The sequence below is a fragment of the Muntiacus reevesi genome, chromosome 13 (genome assembly GCF_963930625.1).
Source record: "Muntiacus reevesi chromosome 13, mMunRee1.1, whole genome shotgun sequence".
NCBI lineage: Eukaryota > Metazoa > Chordata > Mammalia > Artiodactyla > Cervidae > Muntiacus > Muntiacus reevesi.
This window is the reverse complement of record NC_089261.1, coordinates 52,661,015-52,688,072: the sequence shown is the minus strand read 5'-3', so window position 1 is coordinate 52,688,072 and position 27,058 is coordinate 52,661,015. Positions and strand designations below refer to the sequence as shown.

The 27,058-nt window shown below is 35.3% G+C and overlaps 1 protein-coding gene across 2 annotated transcripts in view; it reads right to left on the bottom strand.

Moving 5' to 3' along the window:
• NAA15 (N-alpha-acetyltransferase 15, NatA auxiliary subunit) overlaps positions 1-27,058 on the bottom strand; it is a 69,369-nt gene that overhangs the window by 3,719 nt on the left and 38,592 nt on the right. The window contains exons 10-19 of one of the 2 annotated variants that reach the window (XM_065905013.1): positions 25,684-25,756; positions 22,942-23,111; positions 21,604-21,756; positions 20,752-20,880; positions 19,346-19,559; positions 14,722-14,915; positions 9,715-9,823; positions 6,173-6,271; positions 1,265-1,411; positions 266-363 (exon numbers count right to left, since the gene is read on the bottom strand). In XM_065905013.1, coding sequence (XP_065761085.1) covers positions 266-363; positions 1,265-1,411; positions 6,173-6,271; positions 9,715-9,823; positions 14,722-14,915; positions 19,346-19,559; positions 20,752-20,880; positions 21,604-21,756; positions 22,942-23,111; positions 25,684-25,756 — 1,386 coding nt within the window. The remainder of the gene's footprint in view (positions 1-265; positions 364-1,264; positions 1,412-6,172; positions 6,272-9,714; positions 9,824-14,721; positions 14,916-19,345; positions 19,560-20,751; positions 20,881-21,603; positions 21,757-22,941; positions 23,112-25,683; positions 25,757-27,058) is intronic. The other variant, XM_065905014.1, reaches the window with a different exon arrangement.

Below are 27,058 nucleotides of genomic sequence, written 5' to 3'. Positions count from 1 at the left end.
CTCTGTCCATGGAATTTTCCAGGCAAGAAATATTGGAGTGGACAGTAGCCATTCCCTTCCCCAGGGATCTTGCTGTATATGTGTACACACATATACAATCTTAAATAAATTTAAGATAAATTAAGTTTCTGAGATGGAGTCATAATAGTTTGGAGAAGAGTATGCATAAATAACAAAAAAATTAATTGGTGAAAATTATTCTGGGGAAAATAGAAACAAAGAGAGTCATGTAACTCTTACAGAGAAATAATGAAAAGCTCTTTACCTGGAGGTTTCTGTTAGTGAGGGATTCATCAAGTGTTGTTGCCAACTCTATAGCTCGCTTCTGACTAGAAGGATCTAAATAATATACCATTTTGGCAGCTAAATGAGAGGGAAAACGGAGATGTTTTATTTCAAGGTAACACCAGCATTTTATCTTCTGTTCATTCAAATATAAAAAGCAAGATCTATGTGCACACAGTGTGGCACTTTACTAGAAAAATGGGAATAGCCATTTGAAATGCTGTTATTTGAAAAAACAAAAAACACAAACCTGACGGAGTAGACCAGAAGCAGTCTAACTGTCCAAACTAAGAGAATGTTTAAGGTAAAAGAGATTATGAAGAAACACCAATACTTCTAATAACATTTGTCTTTGTGTGGTGGGACCATGGATAGCTTTCTTCTTTCTAGAACGAATGTAATTTGGGATTGAGGAGAACACTCGTGTGTCCGTGTGTTGTGATGGAGAGGGGTGTGGGAGACACCCAGCCCTGACAGGCATGAGCACACTGCTGAAGCCCTGCCCGTGGGTCCCATCAAGTCCGGAGTTTGGCTCATTAGCACAGACTCTTGCCAGATGATCCCTGCTTGTGAGATGGTTTTCAGGTGCTCAGCACTGTCAAGTTTGACAGCTTATATAAGCATGAGAAATGAAAGATGGTTGCATCTAAGTAAATTTTAAGAGCATGCCAATGAGAGAAAAAAATAAAAAGAAAGATTTTCCTTCAGTGTATATAATAGATAGCTAAATTCAGTTACACCTACTTCTTTATAATGCCTATGCAGAACCAGGAGAAACTATTACCCTTGATTCATAGTAATGATTTTATCCAAAACATTTAAAAATATAAAGGAGGTTAAGCTGTCTGTTTCATACGATTAAAATGTGACATACACATTTGCCTCGGCATACAAAAAGTGTGTAACCTGTCAATGACCCACTGTAGTAAAAACTGAAGCTGTTTTAGAGGCTGAGATAAGGACAAAATAAACTGATTACCTGATAATCTATGTGGCAATGAATCAGAATTCCTTTTCAGAAAAGTTTCATTAAAGTTCTTTGGATTCGTTGCTCCAAAAAGACGATTCATTTCTTGTTTTAATACTGTTCTAACTGCATCAGGTAAATCTTTACTTTCACACACTGCTGAACAAATTAAAAACAAACTGTTATTAGGCAGTTAGATACTGATACAATCTGTGGAATTAAGAAATTATCTACCTGATGAGGTCAATGAAAGAAAGCAATTATATATACAAAGACTGGATAAACTTACTAATAATCCAACATTTAAAGAAGAGCTAATCTACATAAATTTAAAGAATGTGTTGCTTCAGCAGAATAATCTAATAATTTTCTAAAGGCTACCAAATATAGTGCAGAAGAATAACAGAATTTCCCTCACCCTATCCCATATTCTTCTGTACCCAAGTAAACCATTACGAATTTATCAGTTAAAAAAAACAAAGCCACGGATCTCTATATTCAGTGATTATGTGAACTGAGCTATCACTACGTAATAATTTCCAAACGACCACCAAAGTATTTTCCTGCAAGGAATACACTGTTGTCATCATATGCTTTGGCATTCAGAGATGGAAAAACTGACTCCCAGCCTCTCTGGGCTGAATCCTAGTTTGGTACAGAGAGACAGTCTGGAGTTTTGAGCCAGACAGACATGAGTATGATTTGAGTGTGGACAAATCATAACCTCTCTGAACCTATTCCTTGATCTGTAAAATTAAGGTGATATCTAACCCAGAAGGATCACAGTAAGAAAAAGCTACAAATAAAATGTTACTGTTTAGTCGCTAAGTCGTGGCTGGCTAGCCAGGCTCCTCTCTCCATGGAATTTTCCAGGCAAGAATACTGAAGTGGATAGCCATTTCCCACTCCAGGGGATGTTCCCGACAAAGGGATCAACCTATATAAAGCCCATGTCTCCTGCACTGGCAGATGGATTCTTAGAGCTGAGTCATCTGGGAAGCCCCACAAGTAAAATAGCTAATGACATAACAGATATTCCATATACTGTAGGTACTATTTTTGTCACAGACTGAAGAAAACATAAATAGATTTTCCTTATGATTAGAAACTAGTGTTGTGGCTTTCAAACTCTTGACTACAACCCAGTATCTGTACTCTGATGAGCATGTTTCCTATAAACATAACTTATTATGGGAAGCAAAAGTTTCACAGAACACTGACTCTTACATTGTGCAGCACATTCTTGTATCTTATACTCCAATTTATATCTCTTTTAAGTTTTCAAATGCTTTCAAATGATAATGACCCACTCAACTTCTTTCATTTTCTCACTAATAGATCACTACCTTGAGTTTAAAAAACACTGAACTTTTGAATAGCAAAAATCCAAGTGAAATATTGTACATGTAGTTAGTAACTAAATAATTGATTGATATGTGCCCTTTGTTGGTTGAAGAGCATTTCTTCTATCATTCTATAGAATTGGTTAACTCAAATAAATGAGCTACTAATTAAAGGATTTAGCTTAATCTCCATTATGCCTGTATTTTCAACTTGGATTTAGCAAATTTATCAATATTTGTCTTGAGGGTGGGGAATGGGCTTAGGAGAAGAGTAAACTGGAAGGTGAAAATCTGTTAAAATAGGTTATAGCCAATTACAAGGAATATTATGTCAACAAACAGGTATCTATAAAATTTATTACTAATTTTTTACTAATTTGTTACAAACCTCAGTGGTTTGCCTGAAATGCTTTCAGGACACTTTATATATGCAGACAGGAAAGTAATTTTATGGCTTATAGCTGGAAACCATACTTTTCATGTTTTTCATCACTTTCATTAACTTGTTTTCCTCAGACTAAAAGAAATCTCAGAAAAATCAAAACTGCTATTAAAAAAATCCCATACAGTTAAAAATACATATATATGAATATATATGTCTTGTGTTTAGGATGTGTCAAAGAGGGAATATTTAAATAACTCCCAACATCGACTAATAGCTATTTCCCTTTTTCTGTATTAATAGTTTATATTAATTCATTTATTTAACAGATTAAAAAAGGAATGTTTCCAAAAACACTTCCTTACTAATTCACAAGTTGTTTCTGGTCAACTAATTCAGTTTTCTCCTCTAATCACTAATCATGTAAACTGGAACTGCAATTTCCAGGAAGATATTAATTACAATCAATCAACCAATCAATTCTGCTATAGCAAAATTTAGAATGTCCTATGGAAGGAGCAGCCTCAAATGTCTCAGACTTATTAAGTAATCTTTTATGGGTGAAGACTAATGGAGGCACAGGGAGTCAATATAAACATTTTGTGACACTGATAAAAACTAACCAAAAATTACTGACGTCTCAAGAAAGTAAAAAATCTCAGACTATCTGTCTTCCATGATACGCTAAACCTTTTCCAAGGGGCATATGAGTTGAGTCCTGAGATACCCTAAAATTAAAACAACGTTTGGTTCATGTTATTAGCAGACTGAATAAATTTAGTTATCACCAAGAGTTAAAAGTCACATTAAAGTGGGGGCTGATTCTTAGCAAAAGAAGTTTCCTGGGTTCCCACACTAGCCAGCATTTTTTTGTTAAAATTTCGGTAGAAAAGGATATTTTGTGTGAGATAATGATTACTTACTACTGGTTACAGTACAACCTACTCAAAACAGCAACATAAATAAATGACCATATTAATTAAGAAAGGTTTTTTTTGGAGGAAATATGTAAGTACAGATGAGAAATAATCTGCAGAGAAAAGGAAAAAATGAGTTTGTACAAATGAGCGAGGAAAATAATGTAAGATTCATTACAGATTAAGGTGACCAAAAACTACTAACTTTAAAAACATTTAAGGGAATATAAACATGTAAGCAGGTATCAAAACAAATGAATACCTAAAGTCCTATTTCTACTTAGAACTGACCAGAAATATAATTAAAATTGCCCTAAGTTCTACAACTTAAAAAAAAAAAGTGAAAACTTGGAAGAGATACTATCATTCGCATAATTAAAGGGGAAAGGGAACATCCTATATAGTAAATGACTTCATGGGGCGATTACTACTTACACTAGTAGTGTAACATTCTAAAGATTTGGAAGATGCTCATAACCATGCTAAAGTGAACATTCACTTAGAGAAGCTTCTACAACTGATAAAGTAAGTGTGGAGCCATTGTTTTTTCTTTTTCCTCCATAATTTCTGGAAAGGTGTTACTGTGGGGATTTCTTCATAAAGAAATTGCTACAATTTAACTTAATATGACAAATGTGCTCCTGACAAGTTACTTCAAAATCAAGTATTTTTCTCAAGAACCAAATATATGAATTAGTAAAAGGAACTCAGGGGGTTTACAGTAACAAAGATGCCTACATTTAGTCAAAATAAGGATTACTTTGTAAATCTCTTCCTGACAATGATATCAGATGAATACCTGAAGCAATGACAATAGCTAACATTAACTCCACTCAATTAATTCTCACTTTTAATGTTAGGACCATTCTTTGTTCTTCTAAAGTTCATAAGCATTTTAATTTTCTGAAACAACTGTTACAAGAAAATGGTTATATGTTCATCAAGCCACACACTCATTAGAAGTATTTGCTTGTCACTTCCACTTTTTATTTCAAAGGAATATAACTCTAACTCCATTAACTTTATATGTACTGTTTTATTATCTTTCAGGAAAGAACTGACTGTATAAAAATGAATATGTATATTTAAAATAGCTTGAATGCATTTCACCCTAACTGAAAATGATTTATGGCTGTTATTTCCAGTCTTAACTTTTTGATTCATGATTTCAAAAATTTTTTTCTTTAATATCAAAAAAAAAAAAAGACTAAAAGAAACTTCCTTCATTAAATACAGTAATTACTTCTACTTTCTATAATATGACTACATTACTTTAGCTTCTCTAACAGGAAATCACTTTTTTGACAAGCATAAATATGATCTAAAAAAGGCTTTACCTTTTCTTTTTCTTTTTTTTTAACCTTTTCTTATAAGTCAAAACAATGCTAACTAATTTAGCATTTTCAAAAGAATGATTGGGATACCTAGTTTAATCTCATTATTTTTATATAATGCATGGATTCACATGGAACTGAGTACTTAGTAATGAGACAGCTAATAGTATTTTCAAATTCTGCAGACTGTTCTACTAAACATTCAATTCTCCTTACCCAGTTACTTAAAAGCCAAAACAAAAAAACACTACTTGACTACAGAAATACTTTATTCTAAATTTAAAGCTCTGGTAGTAGAAAAAACAATATAAAGATCTGGGCTCTCATTCCTGTTTCTTTACTAATTATTGGTGTTATCTTAAATAAGTAATTTAGTGTTTTAGTGTCCTAGATTTCTCAACTATGAGAGATAACTGGCATAATATTCCACCTTTCGTTTTCTAAAATTCTGTAGCTTTACTTCACATTAAAACTTACATATGGATCTTACTGACTAAACATTTGAAAAGGACAATAACTTGTTTTAAAGTTACTTTTACCCTACATTTACTGACAAAAATTTTATGATTCAAATCATTATGCTAGAGACAGGTAAACAAGATAATTTGTCAATTTCAAAGAGATTTTTAAATTTTAGAACAATTAACTACGTCACATAATGAAACACGATTCAAAATTTCAACTTATTAACCTTTAAGAAACAGAAATAAAGATGATTCTCAAATATCTGGACTGAATGATTCTGTGTCAAAATCAGGTAACACTTCTAGTCTTAAAATAAAGACCTTCACCACAAAGAAAAGACTTTGTTTTTTCCCCAGGCTAACTTAATACACAACAGCTTTAAAATGATTTGCGTTTATGATAAACTTGTATAAATCACTTATTCAGTCACTATCAGCTACTGCAGTCAAATACTTAAGTAACAGAAAATTAAAACATACCAGTACTAAAGAGTCGAATCATACATTCATGAAGCCAGGGATGACTAGGATCAATAGCAAATGCTCTCTTTACTGATTGTAGCATCAAAAGAAACTTTTCTATAAAAAGGAAAAAGATATATTTTGATCATTTAATAAAAAGAGATACCCTCCTTTAGAGGACTAATAGTATCTTACAAATATAAAAACTCATTTAGAGTCAATCACATCTGGACAGCAACGTATGACTGAAGCAATTGACTTCCTCAGGTTAGCAACATTAGCTAATATTTTCCACGCAACATTAAGAAAAATCATTTTATTAAGTATAAAAAATTTAGATAGCACTCAACATTATTTGGACTAATGCCACATAAACAAAAAATTTTTGAAGCCATTTCACTTCTTAATCTCCTTTATATAGTCAAATAGACAAATTTTTCCTATTACTTAGAAAACTTCATTGTTTATGCTTGAAAGTAACATTGTTTACACCTTTCGTGTGTTTTGCAACATGTGAAATCATTTCCCTTCCCCCTCACTGTTCCTCTCCGGTCAATCCCTGGCTTCTCTTCCCATCAAAGGTAGAGTATTGACCAAGGTTATGTTTTTAATCACTTTCTAATCTTTCCCAATGCCATCTCTTCCCACCCCATCCCCCAAGTTTTCCAAGCTTTAGTAGTGTACTTCACCTGATGGATAGAAAAGTGCGCCCAAATACTCACCACAATTCCAAGTCTCATCCATAGCCGTCTTTGTTAAGACTTCTCTAATACGGTACAATTCTCCAAATATCAAAATCTGAAACCCTAGGCTCCTCTGACAATTCATTATCCCCTAACCCCTACATTCAGAAAGCTAACATTACGGCTATGTCCTTTATCATTGCCCATTTCAGGCTGTAGCAATAGACTCCAAATGCTGGCGAGTGATTGAGAGGTAGTACGTAGCAAAGAAGCCAACTCCATAGGATTCAGACTGCCTTTCACTACTGAAAGCATAACAGCTTTTGTATTTGACACTTTGGGGTTCCATGCAAAAATATTTGTTTAAAAAATATTTGTTTAAAAGAGAGCTGTGTTAACTATTAACAGAACTTTAAAATTATTGGACTATTTATTTAAACTAATTTTCCAAATTACAACAGGAGCACTGTGGAAAACATAGAAGAAAGTATTTTAATCACTCAAACTCCATCAAGAGACAATCTCTTTATGTTTTGATCTATTTTCTTCTTAGCTACTGTTCTATTTTATATACTCATATAAGTATCTTAATAGAGATTAAAAAAAAAAAACTATAGTTAGTTCTGAACCTTATTTTGAAACAATGTTATATAGTAACCTTTCCCCAACATTTGATAATCATGATTTTTTGATGGATACTCTACAGAGGTATCATTTTATTCTATCTCTTTTAGCAGGACAGTTACTGTTTGGAGCAGTAACTTTTGTCAGATGTTACTAACCAGTTTCTCTTTCCTTGAATACCCATCACCTTAGTGATAAACAATTTTTTTTCAATGAACCATTTGGATTCAGTTCAGTTCAGTTCAGTCGCTCAGTCGTGTCCGACTCTTTGTGACCCCATGAATCGCAGCACACCAGGCCTCCCTGTCCATCACCAACTCCCGGAGTTTACTCAAACTCATGGCCATCAAGTCGGTGATGCCATCCAGCCATCTCATCCTCTCTCCTCCCCTTCTTCTTCTGCCCCCAATCCCTCCCAGCACGAGGGTCTTTTCCAATGAGTCAACTCTTCCCATGAGGTGGCCAAAGTATTGGAGTTTCAGCTTCAGCATCAGTCCTTCCAATGAACACCCAGGACTTATCTCCTTTAGGATGGACTGATTGGATTGCCTTGCAGTCCAAGGGACTCTCAAGAGTCTCCAACACCACAGTTCAAAAGCATCAATTTTTCAGCACTCAGCTTCCTTCACAGTCCAACTCTCACATCCTTACATGACCACTGGAAAAACCACAGCCTTGACTAGACAGACCTTTGTTGACCAAGTGATGTCTCTGCTTTTTAATATGATATCTAGGTTGGTCATAACTTTCCTTCCAAGGAGTAAGCCTCTTTTAATTTCATGGCTGCAATCACCATCTGCAGTGATTTTGGAGCCCCAAAAAATAAAGTCTGACAACTGTTTCCACTGTCTCCCCATCTATTTCCCAAGAAGTGATGGGACCAGATGCCATGATCTTAGTTTTCTGACGTTAAGCTTTAAGTCAACTTCTTCACTCTCCTCTTTCACTTTCATCAACAGGCTTTTTAGTTCCTCTTCACTTTCTGCCATAAGGGTGGTGTCATCTGCATATCTGAGATTACTGATGTTTCTCCCGGCAATCTTGATTCCAGCTTGTGCTTCTTCCAGCCCAGCGTTTCTCATGATGTACTCTGCATATAAGTTCAATAAGCAGGGTGACAACATACAGCCTTCACATACTCCTTTTCCTATTTGGAACCAGCCTGTTGTTCCATGTCCAATTCTAACTGTTGCTTCCTGACCTGCAGACAGATTTCTCAAGAGGCAGGTCAGGGGGTCCGGTATTCCCATCTCCTTCAGAATTTTACACAGTTTATTGTGATCCACACAGTCAAAGGCTTTGGCGTAGTCAATAAAGCAGAAATAGATGTTCTTCTGGAACTCTCTTGCTTTTTCGATGATCCAGCAGATACTGGCAATTTGATCTCTGGTTCCTCTGTCTTTTCTAAAACCAGTCTTAACATCTGGAAGTTCTCAGTTCACGTATTGCTGAAGCCTGGCTTGGAGAATTTTGAGCATTACTAGCGTGTAAGATGAGTGCAATTGTGCAGTAGTTTGAGCATTCTTTGGGATTGCCTTTCTTAGTGATCGGAATGAAAACAGACCTTTTTCAGTCCTGTGGCCACTGCTGAGTTTTCCAAATTTGCTGGCATACTGAGTGCAGCACTTTAACAGCATCATCTTTCAGGATTTGAAATAGCTCAATACCATTAAATCTTCTTAGTATCTACTACATTTAGCTTGTAAGAATTCTAAATCTAGCAACCAAAATCCTCCATCCAACCTTTACCTGGCTTAGGCAACAAAGGCAACCTCAACATTATTTATACGCACTTGTTTTCTCTTTAATAGATATTCTTCCATTCTATGCATCTTTTCTTTTAGAAGCATGGTCTGTTCTTCAAGATACACCTCAAACATCACATCTTCTATCTGTAACAATAGCTACTGGTTGACATTATTTACTGCTTATTGTGTACCAGACACTATTCTAAGATCTTTGTGTATTATTTAGTTACTAAATTTTATCCACATGAGCATGATAATCACTATATTTCACCTTAATTTTAGTTTTATATTGTACATCTATTTTTTATTTTAATGCCCTAGGAGAGATCATGACATCACGTAACTTCCCCATAACATACTGTAAAAAGCAGGTATTTCTTTGTGAGGAAGCTGCACTTGCATTTGCCAAAATATCCTACAGTGGTGAGGCCATCAGAATTGGCAACTATATTCTGAGAAATAAAGTGATCAATTTTATCAGAGCCACTATTCCCTAATTGCCTACCTTTCCTAAAGTAAATCTCAAAGGCAAAAAGATGAGTTTCTATCTTGTTCTTCACCAAGTTCTTCAATGGCGTTAAAAATTTAATAGCTTCTTCCAGTGGAGTTTCAACCTAACAAAAATAAGAGATATTATACAAATGGAAGCAAGATTTGCCGGGGGGGGGGGGGGGGGGAGAGGATGTCAATTTTCTCTTTCTACTTATTATTAAAAATACTTTTTCAGTAAAAGCCACTTACTAGTCAACCAGAAATACACTGCCATATTTTACCCTCCCACAACCTAAAGGAAGGGGATTCTAAACTCCTCATTCACTGAGATAATACATTATCTGTGGATAGAAACTATCCAACAAGTAAAGAAGATAAAACAGAACCAGAACCAGGAAAAGAAAGACAGTAAGAAAAACAGGGAAGATAGCCAAGGGTGGGGGAAAAAAAAAGAGAGAACGGATGTGGAACAGGATGACAAGGGCTAAGAATTGTAGAGAATATTAAAGAATGAGTGAAAGCTGAGTATAATCAAGCTATTAAAAAATAGTACAATATCCACCCTGTGTTGCTTTGTTCCACTCTGAATTCTACAGAAATCCATATTTATTCAAATGCCATACTATAGGTGTGGTATCATTTGAAAAGTTGTATATTTATGGAATGCTGTCTCTATCACCCTTTGAGTACTGAGACAGGACTAGTCTCTGTAGACTGGGTCCGGGACAAAGCATGACACTATATTTGCACTCAGCATCTGGGTCCTTATACTTGCCCTCTCTCATCATTGAGGCAATAACAATGTACTCTCAGTGGAACTCAGCTGTGCCGTATCTGTCCAACATGACTCTGCCCATACAGTAATCTGTGGTTTCACAAACTTAGATTTAGGCCAAGGAAATTATTTAACAGCATTAAAAACAAAATCAAGTTAAACAGTAAGTGGTGTCTATAGGATTTACCCTGTACTAGTATGTAAAGTTGGAGAAGGCAATGGCACCCCACTCCAGTACTCTTGCCTGGAAAATCCCATGGACGGAGGAGTCTAGTGGGCTGCAGTCCATGGGGTCGCTAAGAGTTGGACACGACTGAGCGACTTCACTTTCACTTTTCACTTTCACGCATTGGAGAAGGAAATGACAACCCACTCCAGTGTTCTTGCCTGGAGAATCCCAGGGACGGCGGAGCCTGGTGGGCTGCCGTCTATGGGGTCGCACAGAGTTGGACACGACTGAAGCAATTTAGCAGCAGCAGCAGTAGCAGTTTGTAAAGCACCTAGTCATTATTCAAGGATATAAGCTCTAAACCAGAAATCAGTATGTGGCAGTATCACTACTGTAACAGTCAGAGATACCAAGAGACAGAGGAGAAAACAGGGGCCCTCATAAGTACACCTTTCTCACACTGGTGAATATTCTGCTTCTTATTACCATGACTCTTTTTTTTTTCAATTAATTTATTTTTTATTGAAGGATAATTGCTTTACAGAATTTTGCTGTTTTCTGTCAAATTTCAACAACTCTATGCTTTAATGAGTTAGAATTTGTGGTATACAGGGGAGAAATGGTTACCAGGGAAAGTAGAGAACTGGAAACTGAAATTACCACCTAGCTATAGCAAGCTTTTCATTCCTTAAGAAGTACAGACTGAAGTAAAGGTCACTGCATTGACCAGGATAATTTACTGGAGAGAGACATGGCTGCTATCATTATAAAACAGAAACAAAAAAGGATATTGTGAAGCTGAATCATTACAGGCACTGGTGGTGGTGATGAAAGTCGCTCAGTCATGTCCGACTCTTTGAGACCCCATGGACTATACAGTTCATGGGATTCTCCAGGCCAGAACACCAGAGTGGGTAGCCTTTCCCTTCTCCAGGGGATCTTCCCAACCCAGGGATCAAACCCAGGTCTCCCACACTGCAGGCGGACTCCTTACCAGCTGAGCCACCAGGGAAGCCCGTTACAAGCACTACTGTGACTGAAACTGAGTATTTCAATTTAAAAAGAGAAAAGAGAGAAACTAATCCTGTCTGAAACTCTAGTAAATGAAAACATATGCCCTCAAAGGAGATGTGGGTTTCTCGTCCCCACATGCTTCTGTGGGCCTCTCAAAGGTAAGACTCTGTCAAGTTAAATCTAAATGATAAAATAGTATGTACATAACCAAGACAAAGCTAACTACATTCTACAGTTACATATATATAATGTAGTAGAGAGTGACATAAACAAAAGCATATAAATAGGCATGATGTTCTACAACTGGTGCTTTAAGATAAAACTACCCTTGAAAATCCCTTAAGTTAAGACACACAGATAAAGCTATGAATATACAATACCACTAGTTTTGAGTTGTACGTATGAAAACCATGTATTTAAGTATCAAAACTGCAATCACTGTAGTAAGACAGTCACACTATGACAGGCATCTAAGAACTGAGACGGCAGTCAAGCCTCTCACATCTGAAACTCAGGTGGGGTCCTAATGTTCACTGAGTAAGTACTGGGTGGAACTGCCAGCATTATGTATACTCTTTTCTGCCTCTCTCTCAAAAAAAAAATCACATCCAACCTTGAAGATCTGAATTTGTGTAACTTAAATAGATGTAGAAAAGAACAACATTGTGTTGATGGCATTTAATCAGTTATGAGGGCATTTTCTTCATATGCAATTTTTTAATTTATAAACTGACCTGAAATCTAATCCAAGTAAAATATGTGGTATAAGAGTTATCTCCTTAAATTCCCAACATAGTAACAAAAATTGTAAAATTAGTTTAAAATTCAAAGCTTCAAAACTAAACATTACAGAGGGACCGCCCTGGCAGTTCAGAGTTAGACTTTCCTTCCAAGGCGGGGGCGCAGATTCAGTCCCTGCTCAGAGTTCAGATCCCACAGGCCTTGCAGCCAAAAGCCCAAAACATAAAACAGAAGCAATAACGTTTAACAAAGTCAATAAAGACTTAAAAAACTGGTCCACATAAAAAAAAAATATTTAAAAATAACAACTAAAAACGACTGCCTCATGGTAAGTTGGATGAGCAAGCAATACATTCCATCAAGCTTTCAGATTTACACTCAGTTAACTCAATATTAAGCTAATAAACCTCTTATTTTCCTTCTCTCTTTCTTAACTAGAATAACTGCTAATTCAACAATGCTTTTATTTAAATTATCTTGATCTGATGAACTAAATTTATCATTTACTACCTGGAAGAATGATGAAAAATAAGATCACCAAAACAAAAAGAAACAAAAAAAAAACACCAACTATAGATTACAGACCCAGAATTGGCAGGCAGCTTTTAAAACAGCCTGCGATGCCCCTCCCGATTATGACAGCTTGGTGTAAAATCTGGCCTTGCCACCACTTTGGGGTATGAGTGAGTGCGGATTCTATTAGATGCAGACATCTTGGATGCAGTCATCCTAGAAAGAGAAAGGTGTTATGTGCCTAACAGGTAAGAACAGTATACACTGAAGAGGAGTCCATGAAACTGGTGCCTTCCACTAGGCTCCTTCCAAATAAAAGAGTCAAAAGTACTTTCTATAGCGCTTTTGCTGGGAGACTTTACAACCCTCTAGCTACAAATGACTAGACTATAAGCTGACATCTGGGCCCAAAGCAGCTATCATAGGCTAAACAAAGAAAATGGAACAGTGTATAAGGAGACTAAGTGCAAGAAATCTGCTATTCAGGGTACTCCTTATTAGACAGTAACTAAATACAAACAGATGCCCTCTTTAAACTATAAAGAAAGACATAAAGAGTTACAAGGGAAAAGGTCATTAAGTTATGAGACAGAGAGAAAAATGTAAAGAATGATAGCGGCAGGCAGTCAGTGATGGTGGTAAAAGTGGTAGTTAAGAAATAAGCGGAGGAATAAAGATGGAAGGTCCCGTAAAGTTGGCATTATCCCTAAGAACTCTGCAGTTCTCCATGGGGCCTGAAAGGTCAATTTTCTGTGCTTCTTCACATCCCTGTATGGTCTTTCAATAAACTCCCAACAACAATAAAAAGGCAGTATCTTTTGTTTCTAGAAAGCACAAAATTATTTGTCAATACAGCTTTGTGAAATCCAAGCTACATTTATCAACCGTTCTTAAATAGCAAAACTGCTATGAGATATTACTGTCCATCTGCTAGGATACAATTCTAAAAGTATTTTCGAACTCTACTCGTTAGGTATTACAATATTCCTTAGTTATAAAGCAACCAATGACCAAGGAATTTTTAGTTACTAATAAGGCTAAAACTCAACTCTAGGTTTACTGTTTACTATATTGCTTTAACATAGTAAAGCATGCAGTTACTCGCACTTGGAGGAGGAGGGTGTCAAGGGTCAGAAGAAAACTGCATAGATATGTTACTGATCAAAATGATCTACATGACAATGAATGCCTTGGTTTCAGTCTAACAGTTAAAAATGGCAGATAATATTTTTGGCTTGGGGAAAATATTTGAGGACTTTAAAGATATCAGGTACAAATAGTTAAGTACAATATAATGTAAGTTGACAACACAAGTGAGAGAGACATACAGAACTCACTTTTTAAGAAGCTCAATTTAGACTATATAAAAACTTAAATGCTACCACTTTTAACAGACTATATTCTTTACACATACGTTTTCTTGAGTCCTAACATCTTGTCTAGTAATGATTTTTCCTAGTCCCATTTTACAGTTAAGAAAACCATCAGAGAAATTAGACAAAGTGTCTAAGATACACAGTGACATGTAAGAGCTAATTATGTGGTCCCAGATCAGAATGACTCAAAAGCCAAAACTTTCCAATATACCATACACAGTACTCAGAATCATTATTTCAAGTTTTAAATGTGACATACAATCAGAAAAGAGAGAAGATAGAAGAGAAAAAGGATAGAGAGAGAGGAAAGAAGGAAAACTAAAAATAAATCTCTTACTCTAAAATCTATCAAACTGGCTGAAAAAGACTCTATAAAGACAATAGCTGGTCATGAAATTTCACTCAGCTGTGCTAAATACTATTTTTAAGTACCTTGGCCAGTTTCTCCGGAATAAGTTCTTCTTTTGGACCTCCAATTTCCTCATCATCATCATCCTTCTTCTTTTTCTGATTTCTCTGCTGCTTTTCTTTTTCTGCATTTTTTTTCTCTTCCTCTATCTGGGCTTTCTTTTGAGCTCTTCTTTGTTTATTACGTAGCTTCTTTAGCTCTTTATCAGACATGTTTGCTGTAAGCAGTGTTAATAAAACCATCAATGTGTTAATCAGATTTCTAATGATCAATTACTATGTATTAATATGCCCAAACTCCCATTAAAAATGTTTCATATTAACATGTTCATGTGCCTTTAATAATGCTGCATTTGTTAAAGAGTATAAACATCTTAAAAAAATTTGTGAAACCAAGAGGAGACCTACTGTGACAACCACAGCAAAGCACAAAAGCATGAGCTCTTGCAGCAAAATTAAACTTCTTGCAGTTCTAAGAATGTAACAAGCAGTTTCAAATCCCTATGGCACTGTATTATGCTTTAGTTATGCCTTCTCTAATCCTATCAAATAGTGCTGCCACCATGCCTAAAGTATTCTGCTTGTCATAATACTGTGTCTACACATCTGTTTCTCTTTTAGACTGTGAGTTCCTTGGTGGAAGAGACTTTTGTTTTACTCAAAATCTTTGTGCTGTCAAGGCCTAGCAGCATACCAAAACACACAGAAAACATTCAAATATTTGTTGAAGGAAGAATGAATAACTGTATAGTAAATTTAAAATGTAACATTAAAAATTAACAACTATTCTTTGAGGTACAAGCCACAGAACGTCTTAAATAAAGACTAGAAATCTCTGATAAACATGCTACAATACAGTGGGAAAATTGTATTGTGTAGACTTAAAGCAATAAATCTGAAAGCCACATTTTCAATAGGTATTTGAAAAACACTTGCTAATAATGAGAAATGAAAAAAGTCATTCTAAAATACTCTACCACTGTGGTGATTTTTAAATATGTTCACAAATTCTTCCCTTCAAAAAGTAAAGCCTATTTCCCCTTCCCTTGAATGTGAGCTATACTTAGTGACTAGATTCTAACTAATAGAATGTACTAGAAGTGAATATGCATGACATCCAAGATTAGGAAATACAAGCACTGTGGATTCCTCTATGCTTTTCCTTGGATCACTCAGAGGAAGCCAGCTGTCATGCTGTAAAGAAACCCAAACCACCTCATGCAAATACCCATGTGGCCAAGAACAGGACTCTGGCCATGAGTAAGCCATCCTGGAAGTGAATTCTCCAACCCAGGCCAATCCTTTGATGCCTTGGCTGATATCTTGACATCAAGAAGAGAAAGATGGGTAACAGAAACCTGTGTACTGATATCAATACAACATAGTTTTCAGTATGACTTTATAATAAGCTTTGGGCTTCCCTGGTGGCTCAGGAGTAAAGAATTCACCTGCCAAAGCAGGAGATGCGGGTTCAATTCCTGGGATGGGAAGATCCCCCTAGAGAAGAAAATGGCAACCCACTCCAGTATTCTTGCCTTGAAAATCCCACGGACAGAGGAGCTGGGCAGGCTACAGTGCATGGGGTTGGAAAGAATCAGACACAACTTAGCAACTAAACAACAATAATAATAAATTTTAATATATGTGAGAACAAGACACCATGCCCACAACCCACCAAAATATTTTTTCAGAACTCAGATCATGATTAAAGTGACATTTTAAACACATGGATGACCTATTCAAATAAGCACTATTTCGAAGTCAGCAGTGTTTTATTTGGGGATAAAAAAGCCACCCTTCACCTCCCATCACATATAAAAATGATCTCCAGATGATCACACAGCCAAATGTAAAAATAACAAAGCAAACATTACAAGAAAACAAAGAAGACATTTATAAATATGTTATACATTTTAAAGGAGAAAAGCCAAGACCCAGAAGCCACAACAGACTAAAATAGTTTTGCCTTAGAAAAATTAAAACTTTTACATAATGAAAGATACCCATCACAAAGAAAGCTAAGACCTAAGCAATAGGAAGAGAACATCTGCAACACATAAATAAGGATTAAGGTCCTGAACACACAGATCTCCTACAAACCAAGAAGTTTCAAAATAAAACAGGTCAATGATATGAACAGGCAATTCACGTAAGAAACCCAAAAGCAGGACTTCCCTGGTGGTCCAGTGATTAAGACTCTGCCTTGCAATGCAAGGGACTTGGGATACAGGGAACTAAGACCCCACATGCCTCAGAGCAACTGAGCCTGCAGGACACAACTAGTGAGCTCTGCGTCACACTCCTGAGGACCCGCCCCGCGCAGCGAAGACCCTGTGCTACAACGGAGACCCACGGCAGCCAGCTAAATAAATGACCACACACTAGATGTTTCCCCTAAGTAACAAACATGTGAAGGATGAACAATTTTCAATGTGAGCAATAAAATAAAAGACAATCTCAATAAACTGTTGGTGGCAACAAAAACTTTTATGGAAGGCTACGCAATTCTCATAATCTTTGACCTAGTTAATTGCCTCTTCTAACAATCCCTGCTAAATAAATATGTGCACAATGATGCCTTACAGGACATTTACTTTAGCACTGTAATGGGGACGAGGGAACCCTCATTCCCATTAACAAAATTTAAAATGTTGTAATTAAAAAAAATAAAATAAAATAAAATGTTGTAATTTTAGAACATCGGGAATGATATCATCCCATTTATGGGTTAAAAAAATAAAATGAACAATACCACCACAAAAATCACCCTGTAACTGTGTAGATCATAGGTACATATGAAACGGAACATGGTAATTGTGCACAAAAGAAACTGAACACTTAATAGGGCTAGCCCTTTGAAAGGAGAAAATCTTCAGGCAGGAGAAAAGTGAAGAGGGAGTCTCACATTTGCTCGGTGTTTTTCTGAGTTGGTTTAACTTTGTATATTCCAGAGTTAACTGTGTACTGGGACTGCCCCGTGGTCCAGTGGTTAGTACTGCACACTACCACTGCAGGGGGTATGGGTTCAATCCCTGGTTCGGGAACCAAGATCTTACATGCCACGTGTGTGGCAAAAAAAAAAAAAAGTTAATTGTATATTATCTGCAGAATTCAAAGAAGATGTGGAAGGCAGGAAGAGAAAATAGGAAAGTAAATAAGCGAAGCCAGAGGATCACTGATATCATCTTCAATTATAAACTGTCCTATAGATTCTCACTAGCATTTTCTTTCCAGCTGAAGCAGTAACAACAGAGATTTAAGTGAAATTTGTCAAGGGTTTCAATATGTGACCTTAGAATCTTCTAAATTGTTCTTAGGTATTGTAAAATAACAAATTAATAAAAGGATCCAAAGGTCTTAGCAGGAGGAAGAATATAGAAAGTAACCAACCATAACCTCAGAAGAGGAAGAAACTCAGGACTGAGGAAAAAAATTCTGACTGCTTTTATGCCCCAACTCCTGTAACATTTTTGCCCTGAATAAAGACACAAAATTTTTGGACAATTAATTTTTTATCTTTTTACATGCGTAGGTCACTTTTATTCTGAGATCCTTTCCCAAATAATTATTTTAAGGAAGACTTCTTCCTACACATCCTGACATCTTGCTATTAAAATGGCATGTTAAAAATGGTCAAGTGAAAAATCACTGAGCAATGTTACTGGCTTAGTTTTAATTCTAACCTGGGTATTAACATTCAAGCAATATTTATCTTTTAGTATGTCATGGCTTGTGCTCAGTCGTGCCTCGCTGTATTTGCAATCCCATGAGCTGTAGCCCACCAAGCTCCTCTGTCTATGGGATTTTCCCAGCAAGAATACTGGAATAGGTTGCCATTTCCTCCTCCAGGGGATATTCTCAACCAAGGGATCAAACCCACATCTCCTGCATTGGCAGGCAGATTCTTTACCACGGAGCCACCATATTAAGTTAAAGCTGAAATCCAACTCCTTAAAAGCTAATGACCTATGGCTGATTCATGTTGATATTTGGCCAATAACAACAAAATTCTGTAAAGCAATTATCCTTCCATTAAAAATTAATTAATATTAAAAAAAGGTAATGATCAGTTACAAATTTTTGCTTAACTTTTAAAGACAATAATAGTCAATAGTATTTTTCTTTTGTTGCTCAGAGAAATTCACAAAACAGCCATCACCATTTTCTAAAGCATGTTTAAACACATTCTAAACGCTGTCCCACAACGCGCAAATAGAAAGCTCAGGGAAGAGGCTTCCCTGGTGGCTCAGGGGTAAAGGCTGCCTGCCAATGCAGGAGACACAGGTTCCATCCCTGATCTGGGATGACTCCACATGCCGTGAAGTGGCCAGACCCAGGTCCCACAATTACTGGGTTTGTGCTCTACAGCCCACATGCCGTAACTCCTGAAGCCTGCAAGCCCCAGAGCCCTGCTCCACAAGAGAAGCCACCCCAACAAGAAGCCCATGCAAAGCAACTAGAGAGTGGCCCCTCCTCTTCATAACTAGAGAAAAGCCCTTGCAGCAATGAAGACCCAGCACAGCTAAAAATTAAATTATTTTTTAAAAAAATCATCTTTCAGAAAAAAAAAAGTGCAGGAAAAATCTGTTACACAAAAACATAAATATACATATACACACCACAGAAAAAAACTCTTTGAATATTATACCTGTATCAGCTTCATGTTCTTTATTCTCATCTGTAAGAGGGCTGTCATGAAGCTTCAAATAGATCTCTATAGCAATTCTTGCGGCCTTGAAGTAAAACGGATGCTGTCGAAGTACATCTTCTAGCTTTAGTAAGTCCACATATGATCTAAGGGTAATCTTCCTCATACAGTATGTATGAAAGTCAAACTGGTCATCAGTGATTTCTATAAAATGCTAACAAAATTATCTTTTTTATTATAGTGAAGTATAGTGACAGCAAAGAAGCTACAAAAATGAAAGCCTTGGAATTATTTGTTTCCAGGGCATGAAAATAAAAATCAGTAAAATTCTAAAATATTAAAAATTACAATAATTCTACTTAAATATTTTACATATCAATTAAGCCATTACCTAGCATAGTTTGTGGCATACATTAGTGACTGAATTATTTGTTGAATGAAAGGAAACACAATGCTTTATTTTTTTCTACTTATTTTATGTTTATTTGATGAATTCACATTTTAGAATATCAATAAATACCTTTTTTTCACAGTGATGCTTTCAAATATATTTATTCCTTCCTTAACCATATTTAAATAAAGCTACCATCATAAATCCAACAGAATTTATTAGCATACATAATGGTGTAGTGCAATACAATAGATTTACATGTTAAACATTCAGCTTTTATATTTAGAACAATCTGCAAAAGATTTTAATATGTAGTATTTGTCAATTTTTCTGAGAATACAAATCTGAAATGTTGGTATGTGGGAGAGAAATAGTCAGGAAGTCAGTCAAGCAACCAGAAATTAACACATTTCAACTAACCTCTGGGATTCTCAACTTGTAGTAACAAAAGAAGCATGAATTTATATAAATTATATATATTAAAAAACATTTTAAAAACTGAAAGCCAACTACTAGTCATAGAAATGACTAGAAAGTGAAAGGACTAAGAAAAAAATAAATTTATCAGAAAATGAGAAATTGTATAGGTTACAGAAGTACTGTGAAAAGGCTTCAAAGCTTGCATCTAATATTTATCAAGGGCATATGGCACCACCAATCAAACTCACAACCAAGACATTTCTGGCATAGCTTAATGAGCTTTGTATGTATTAATGAAGAAGCAGCATCAATTTGAAAGAAACATCCAAAAATCAATGAAAACATAGCCAAGATACAAACTTTCCATTAAGTTTTTTACATGAATTCTGACACTAAGAGTAGACAATGGAGAAGTCTGTTGAATATGTAATCTATATTATTTTTATTATAAACTCTGAAAAATGTGAATAGTGATTTTTAGCAATCATTTGTTATGCATTAGGAAGTGAGAGGAAAGAAAAAACTAAGAGGATTTCCCCAAACTGTCAATGGGTAACAGAATAAAAGGAGAAGCTTTTAGGCATGTGTTACTTACTCTCTCAATCTCATGGCATTTCTTAAGTGCTTCACCAAATTTATTCATTGCCTTATAAGCTTGGGCACATTCTGTCTGGAACCACATGCACTGCATTTCATTTAAGTTCTCAACCGCTGATGTTCCTTCCTATATGAAAAGCAGACATACTCAAAGACAATTTCTTACCAAATACGTTATTACACCATAGGATTTAATTGATTTGAATTTTCAGAACAATTTTCTATTTTTTAAAACCATTCTCAGAGTAAGAGGGAACAGTTAATATGTGAAAGAAATTAGAATTATATTTCTAACCACTAAAAAACGCTCGTAAATGATTAATAAAAAAGATCTACATAATTTGGGATGGAAAGTAATATAACAAATAGAACAGCAGCATGTACTCAATTAATATGAGTATATTCACCCCTAAAAATTTCAACTGAACATATCTCAGTATAAATCAGAGTTTATACAACCATATTTGAAAAATGGTGTGTGTGTGTGCTCAGTCATCTCCACCTCTTTTGTAACACCATGGGCTGTAGCCCACCAGGTCCTCTGCCCACAGCATTTTCCAGGCAAGGATAACTGGAGTGGGTTGCTATTACCTACTCCAGGGGATCTTCCCAGCCCAGGGATCAGAGCCTGGTCTCTTCCATTTTCTGCACTGGCAGGCACATTCTTTACCACCAGTGCCACCTGAGAAATGACGTTTTATAGTAATACTGATTTCAATTTTTTTTGCTAAGGCAATTTAATTAAAATCTTGTCTTGATATTAAAAATATCAGAAGTAAACTTTGAAAAATAAACAAGTTATACACGTATGAACTTTTTATTCATAAACAAACAAACTAGCTGGACAAACCCTTGTAAACTTGGAGCACATCTCTTCAGCCTCTTTTATCAAATTGGCTTTTAGCATGTATTTTGCACACTTGGAGTTGATAAATCTGTCTGCTGTGTCCAAGGCCTGGGCCTCATCCATCCACCTTGCAGCTTCTTTAATATTCCCAGCATGCTAAAGTAAGAGGGCACAAAAACAAAATAAACCTGTCAGTATGCTAATTTTACTATGCAGGTAATTTTTTTCCTGTTCATAAATAACTAAGACACAAATGCTTCCAAAGGTAATCTGCTATCTCTTACAACCCTAATCAATGTAGATGCATACAATCTACCGTAAGTTCCGATACCTTTCTGGCTATGTAGTCAATGAGCTCTCTGACAGTAAAGATATGTTTTAAAACTTTTGTCTACTGTTATATAACCTCATTGGCGACGCACTACAACAGTGCCTGGCATATAATGAATACTGAAAAATAATGGTGAATACTGAAAATTAATGGCTGAATCAAGGAAAATAATCAAAACCTTTAGTGAGAACAACATAATTCAATATAAAGGTCATAACAGGCAAAAGGATGGCCAAATTTCTAATCTAAGGAATCGTGGAAACATTACAATTAGGACCACTTGTGGACATTCCACAATGATCCTCATTCTTAATTCATCTAACTAGTCCATTTGGCAAAGCCACAAAACTAATGAGTATTACCTGGCATTTTAAAAGTGGTTTAAACATTACTTAATTTCATCATTTTTTGGTAAATAAATGATTGGTTTAGAACTTCTTCCCCAAGAGCTTCTATTAGTAAATTTCATCTGTATTAAAATTTTTAAAATGATACTGGAACATATGACTAGAGATTCTCAAGCAAGACACAGGAATTGAAGAGTCAGAGATAACATGTAGAATTCACAGTAGAAATCTCCAGTTTCATTTTATTAAGATTACCAGACACTGATACACGATCATATTCAGATGTTAAGAGAAAGAAACATTTCACAGCAAATTTAATTACTTTTGATTATCTATCTCTGCTAGTTAAAATCAAGAAAATAACCAGATATGTATGTGTGAATGCATGAGAACATACATTATGAACAACCACATATATGAATAACCATGTGTATATTTGTATACATGTGTTGGTGTATACATAGATACAAATAATTGAGCAAACCAGCATGACCATGAAAAGTCTAAAAAGCAATCAGACTGAGAAGGATACTATATTTGTTATTCCATGTGTTCTGAGCTATCCAATACATCATTTTTCTTAGAGCATTTACAATGTAACATATGTTCTTAAAAATTTATGCCTCATTACCTCATAAGAAAAAAAGCAGAAAATATTTTTACCTTATAGATTTTAGCTTTCACAAGAAAGAGTTCTATCAACGTGGGTGTACTTTCAATAGCAGTATTTATGTATTCCAGAGCAATAGATGGCTGACCAATTTTATCATAATGTTGTGCCAAGTAGTACTGGACCCAAAGTAATGTGGTTGGTGGTTCCTCTTTTCCATCATCTTTAAAGATTGGGGGAGGAGGTGGAGAAGAATTAGTCATTATCTATATTAAAGAGACTAGCCACCTCAAAGTGGCTTTATCTTTATTAATACGGAAAGTAGGTCAAATAGTGTTATTTATGCGTCTAGTTATGAAACTAGCTCTAAAGGTATAAGATCTTTGACCAGCACCACACTACCTGCTCTGTATCATTATAGCTTCTAGCACAATGCCATGCTTATCATAAACATGGTAGATAAATGAGATCAAAGCTTTAACAAATTACCTAAAAAGAAAACTGGGGGGTGGGGGATAGAGAAAACAAATTGTACTAGAACTATGGTCAGGATGTTATGTATGAGGGGGAAAAATAAGAATAAAGAGAAAGTTTCCATTAATGTAGGGTTAAAAAAAAAGAAAAAGAAAAAAAGAAAGGCATGACTGCTTAACTGGGTTTCTAATGTACCAAACTATACATAAATATACTTGTGATGTGGTTATTTTGAATTCTGCTGATAAGATTCTTAATATATCTTAATCTTATTTTGAATATGCAAAAATGTACACTTTGGGTTAAACTAAAAATTATACCAAAAAATGAGATAAGTAAAATACTTATTCTGTATTTTAGTTCAGTTTTATTTTTATATACTCACAAGAAAATGTGTAAGTTAAATATACAACCCACACATTTAAAAATGCTTTTTAATACAAATTTCTAAAATCTAAAGAACTGTTATTTGCTTTCAAAGAAAGCAACAGATTGCTTATTTTTATCCTAGTAGAAGTAGGATGGCTCAGTGGACAAACAATAGGAGTGGAACTCACCAACTCCCGATCTGATAGATCTGCAACTAAAGTGCTGCATATTCTTGGGCATGTCATTGAACCTCTTCCACATTTGTAAAATATGTAGGAAAATGCTGATAATCAAAGGAACATCATGATGATTAACCAATGAAACCGTGGTAACGCCTTCTAAAAAGTACTATTAAAATTAATCTGAGACCTAGAAACAGTGATCAACTCAATAGCAATAAGCACCCCAGGTCCCAAACTGGGTTTTCCCACTGTAGGAAACAGGGCTCCTTGGGAAAAACAACTTATTACAGGTCTGTTATGGGCAGGTATACAAGATGAACTAGAATATTTCTTTATACAAAACTGCAAGGAAGCTATCAACTACTACCCTAGTATGTGAAGGCTGGAACCATTTGAAACTGCAATGATTTAAAACATCAAATATGTTTAAAAGCCATGAATTCAAAATAATACCTTTATAACACCTTTGAAGGATGCTACTAATAGTCAATTCACTATTTGAAATTCATTAGTTCAAACTGGTAAAGAACAAAAAAGTAGGACAGGCAAAGGAGAAAAAGCAGCATTTATCTCGCTTTTTCTGTATAACCTGAAATGCTATATCAGCAGATGTTAAATATTATAATATTACTAGTTTGTAATTTGTAACAGTTCATGTAACACATTTAATAAACACTTCATGCCTCCTGATCAAAGGACACACCACCACTTGTAGAATAATCTTGCTCATCTCTTTGTCTTTAAAACAAAAAGGGGGAAGAAAATAAAATCTCATCAAACCTGTAGACAGTCAGACCTGTTCATGTGAAGTTTCTGCAGCGATGGAAATGTTCTAGATCTGCCCTGTCCAGTATGGTAGGCATTAGATTTACAAAGCTATTGAGGAGCACTTGAACGTGACTACCGTGACTAATTAAATTCATTTAATTAAAAAACAATTTAGTAGCCCCATGTGACTAATGGCTACCATACTAGACTACATAGCTCTATACTTAACTTACAATGTATAATAAATCCAGAGGACAGAGAAACAACTTGTTAAGCAACAGCATATGGGTATATTCAGCAAAAACTAGACTAAAGAAAAACTAAAAACACACACACACACAAAACTAATTAATAAATAAATGGCAGGAAAAAAGAAAAAACAGAGGGGAAACTTACAGATTTATTAAAAAAAGTTAAAGAGACATATCAACAAAACTCAAAGTACAGATTTCATCTGGCTCTTCATTCAAATAAACTTCAGAAACAAAGAGAAAAAATATTTTTAAGGTACCTGGAAATGTAAGCATGGACATTTTCCTTTGATATTAAGGAAGCATTAATGTTCAAGTATGGTGATGCTATTATGGTTGTAATCTTTAGAATACTGAAATCTATATGGATGAAATGATGTGATTTTGGGGATTTGTTTTCTAATAACAAGGGAGTAGAGGGAAACAGGTAAGAAATATAGATGAAATAAGTCTGCCATGAGGTAAAAATCACTGAAGTTGAGTGGTGGGTCAACTGGAGGGTCATTATATTATTACATGTAGTTTTGGAGATGTTTTAAGTTCTAAATAAAATTTTCAATAAGCTACTGTTATCATGTTCTTATCAAATATTTTCACATAATATACATATTAATGCATCTTAAAGGGAAAAATGCTTAAATATACTAAGCTTATTGACTAAATAATGAACAATACTGACCTTCTGATCAAGAATTTCATAATATAGTAAGATTTTTAAGACATTTTTAAAACATAAAACTTGAGCACTTACCATTGGGGTTAAATAACCGGCAGCTTTTTAGAGAGGTTTCATAACCTACTACTAATTCTTCTATGATTGCCACCTACAGTACAAACACACAAGCACACTTTAGTAAAAAAAAAAAAAAAAGAAGAAAGAAAAATTACTATATAGTTACTATGCTTGTGCAAAGCATGTTATTTACTATTAGAGGGCTAAATAAATATTCCAATTCCCTCTCTCTTCTGATTCCACCCCTGGTCTTTCACATATACACCTCTTTATAAATCTCTTAACCTATGGATAAAAATTTAAGACTATACACTTTTGAAGGTGTGCTTTAAGGCAAAACTTTTTTTAAAAACTTACTGACAACTTTTCCTGCCATAAAATAAATGATCAAGCTGAACTAGAAATCAGAAACAGGCTGGACAAAAAGAGGCAATGTTATGGATGGTGTTTTTTTAATCTTGGTTCATTTTTATCTTCATTTACATAAATAATACCCACAGTTAATATCTGCACTTCAGGAATCAAGAATTAAATACTGTGTGAAAAGAGAAATTCCACCAGTAGATGACAGCATCAACTCTCAATTTCATCATCCGGGGAAACCATCAGGAAAACTGAAGCATGGGACAGCAGGTGGGTTTCTGAGATCTAGGAGAATAAGTGGCTGGCCCAGTTCTGGTTTATCTTGAGTCATGACTACACTACTGACTCATGTCTTTGTAAGAGATCTGTGAATACTTTTAATTTATAATTCCCTTCTTTGCTTAATCCATCTATAATGAATTTATTACTATAGAAGCTCTCTTAAATAACCTCAACTTAACTGACTCAACACATTAACACCAGCTCTCTCCATTATCTCAGAAAACTGCGGTCACAGCTAGGCTATTTTGAAGTGCCCATGTTCTTCTGCTCCCATAAGGTGAGCTACATGCTTACGGAGAGTTTTGTTTTCCCAAGCCTGTATGAATTAGTTGCATTCATTATTATCATTGCAAAATTTAATTCAATATTACATAAACTTAAGAAATGAGAACAAAACAAAGAATTATAAGTTGAATGAATACTGTGGAAAGAGTGAAAGGTAAATTAGGTTGTTTTCTTTTTACCAATCTAGGTTTAAATAAGACAACCATAGAGGGAAAAGTCTAATAATATAGATGATTCTACAATCAAGACTGCTTCACAAGCATCACGTTCTCACTCTGCCAAAACTAGAAGAAAAAGACCACATTTTATTAATGTGATTTAAGCAAGAAAAAAAAAAGTGCAACAGTCCCCACTGAGGCCCATATCCCAGACCTCTCTCTCAACCAGAGACTGGCAAGCAAGTGCCCTGCGCGCTGGCTTCCCTGGTGGCTCAGCTGGTAAGGAGTCCGCCTGCAGTGCAGGA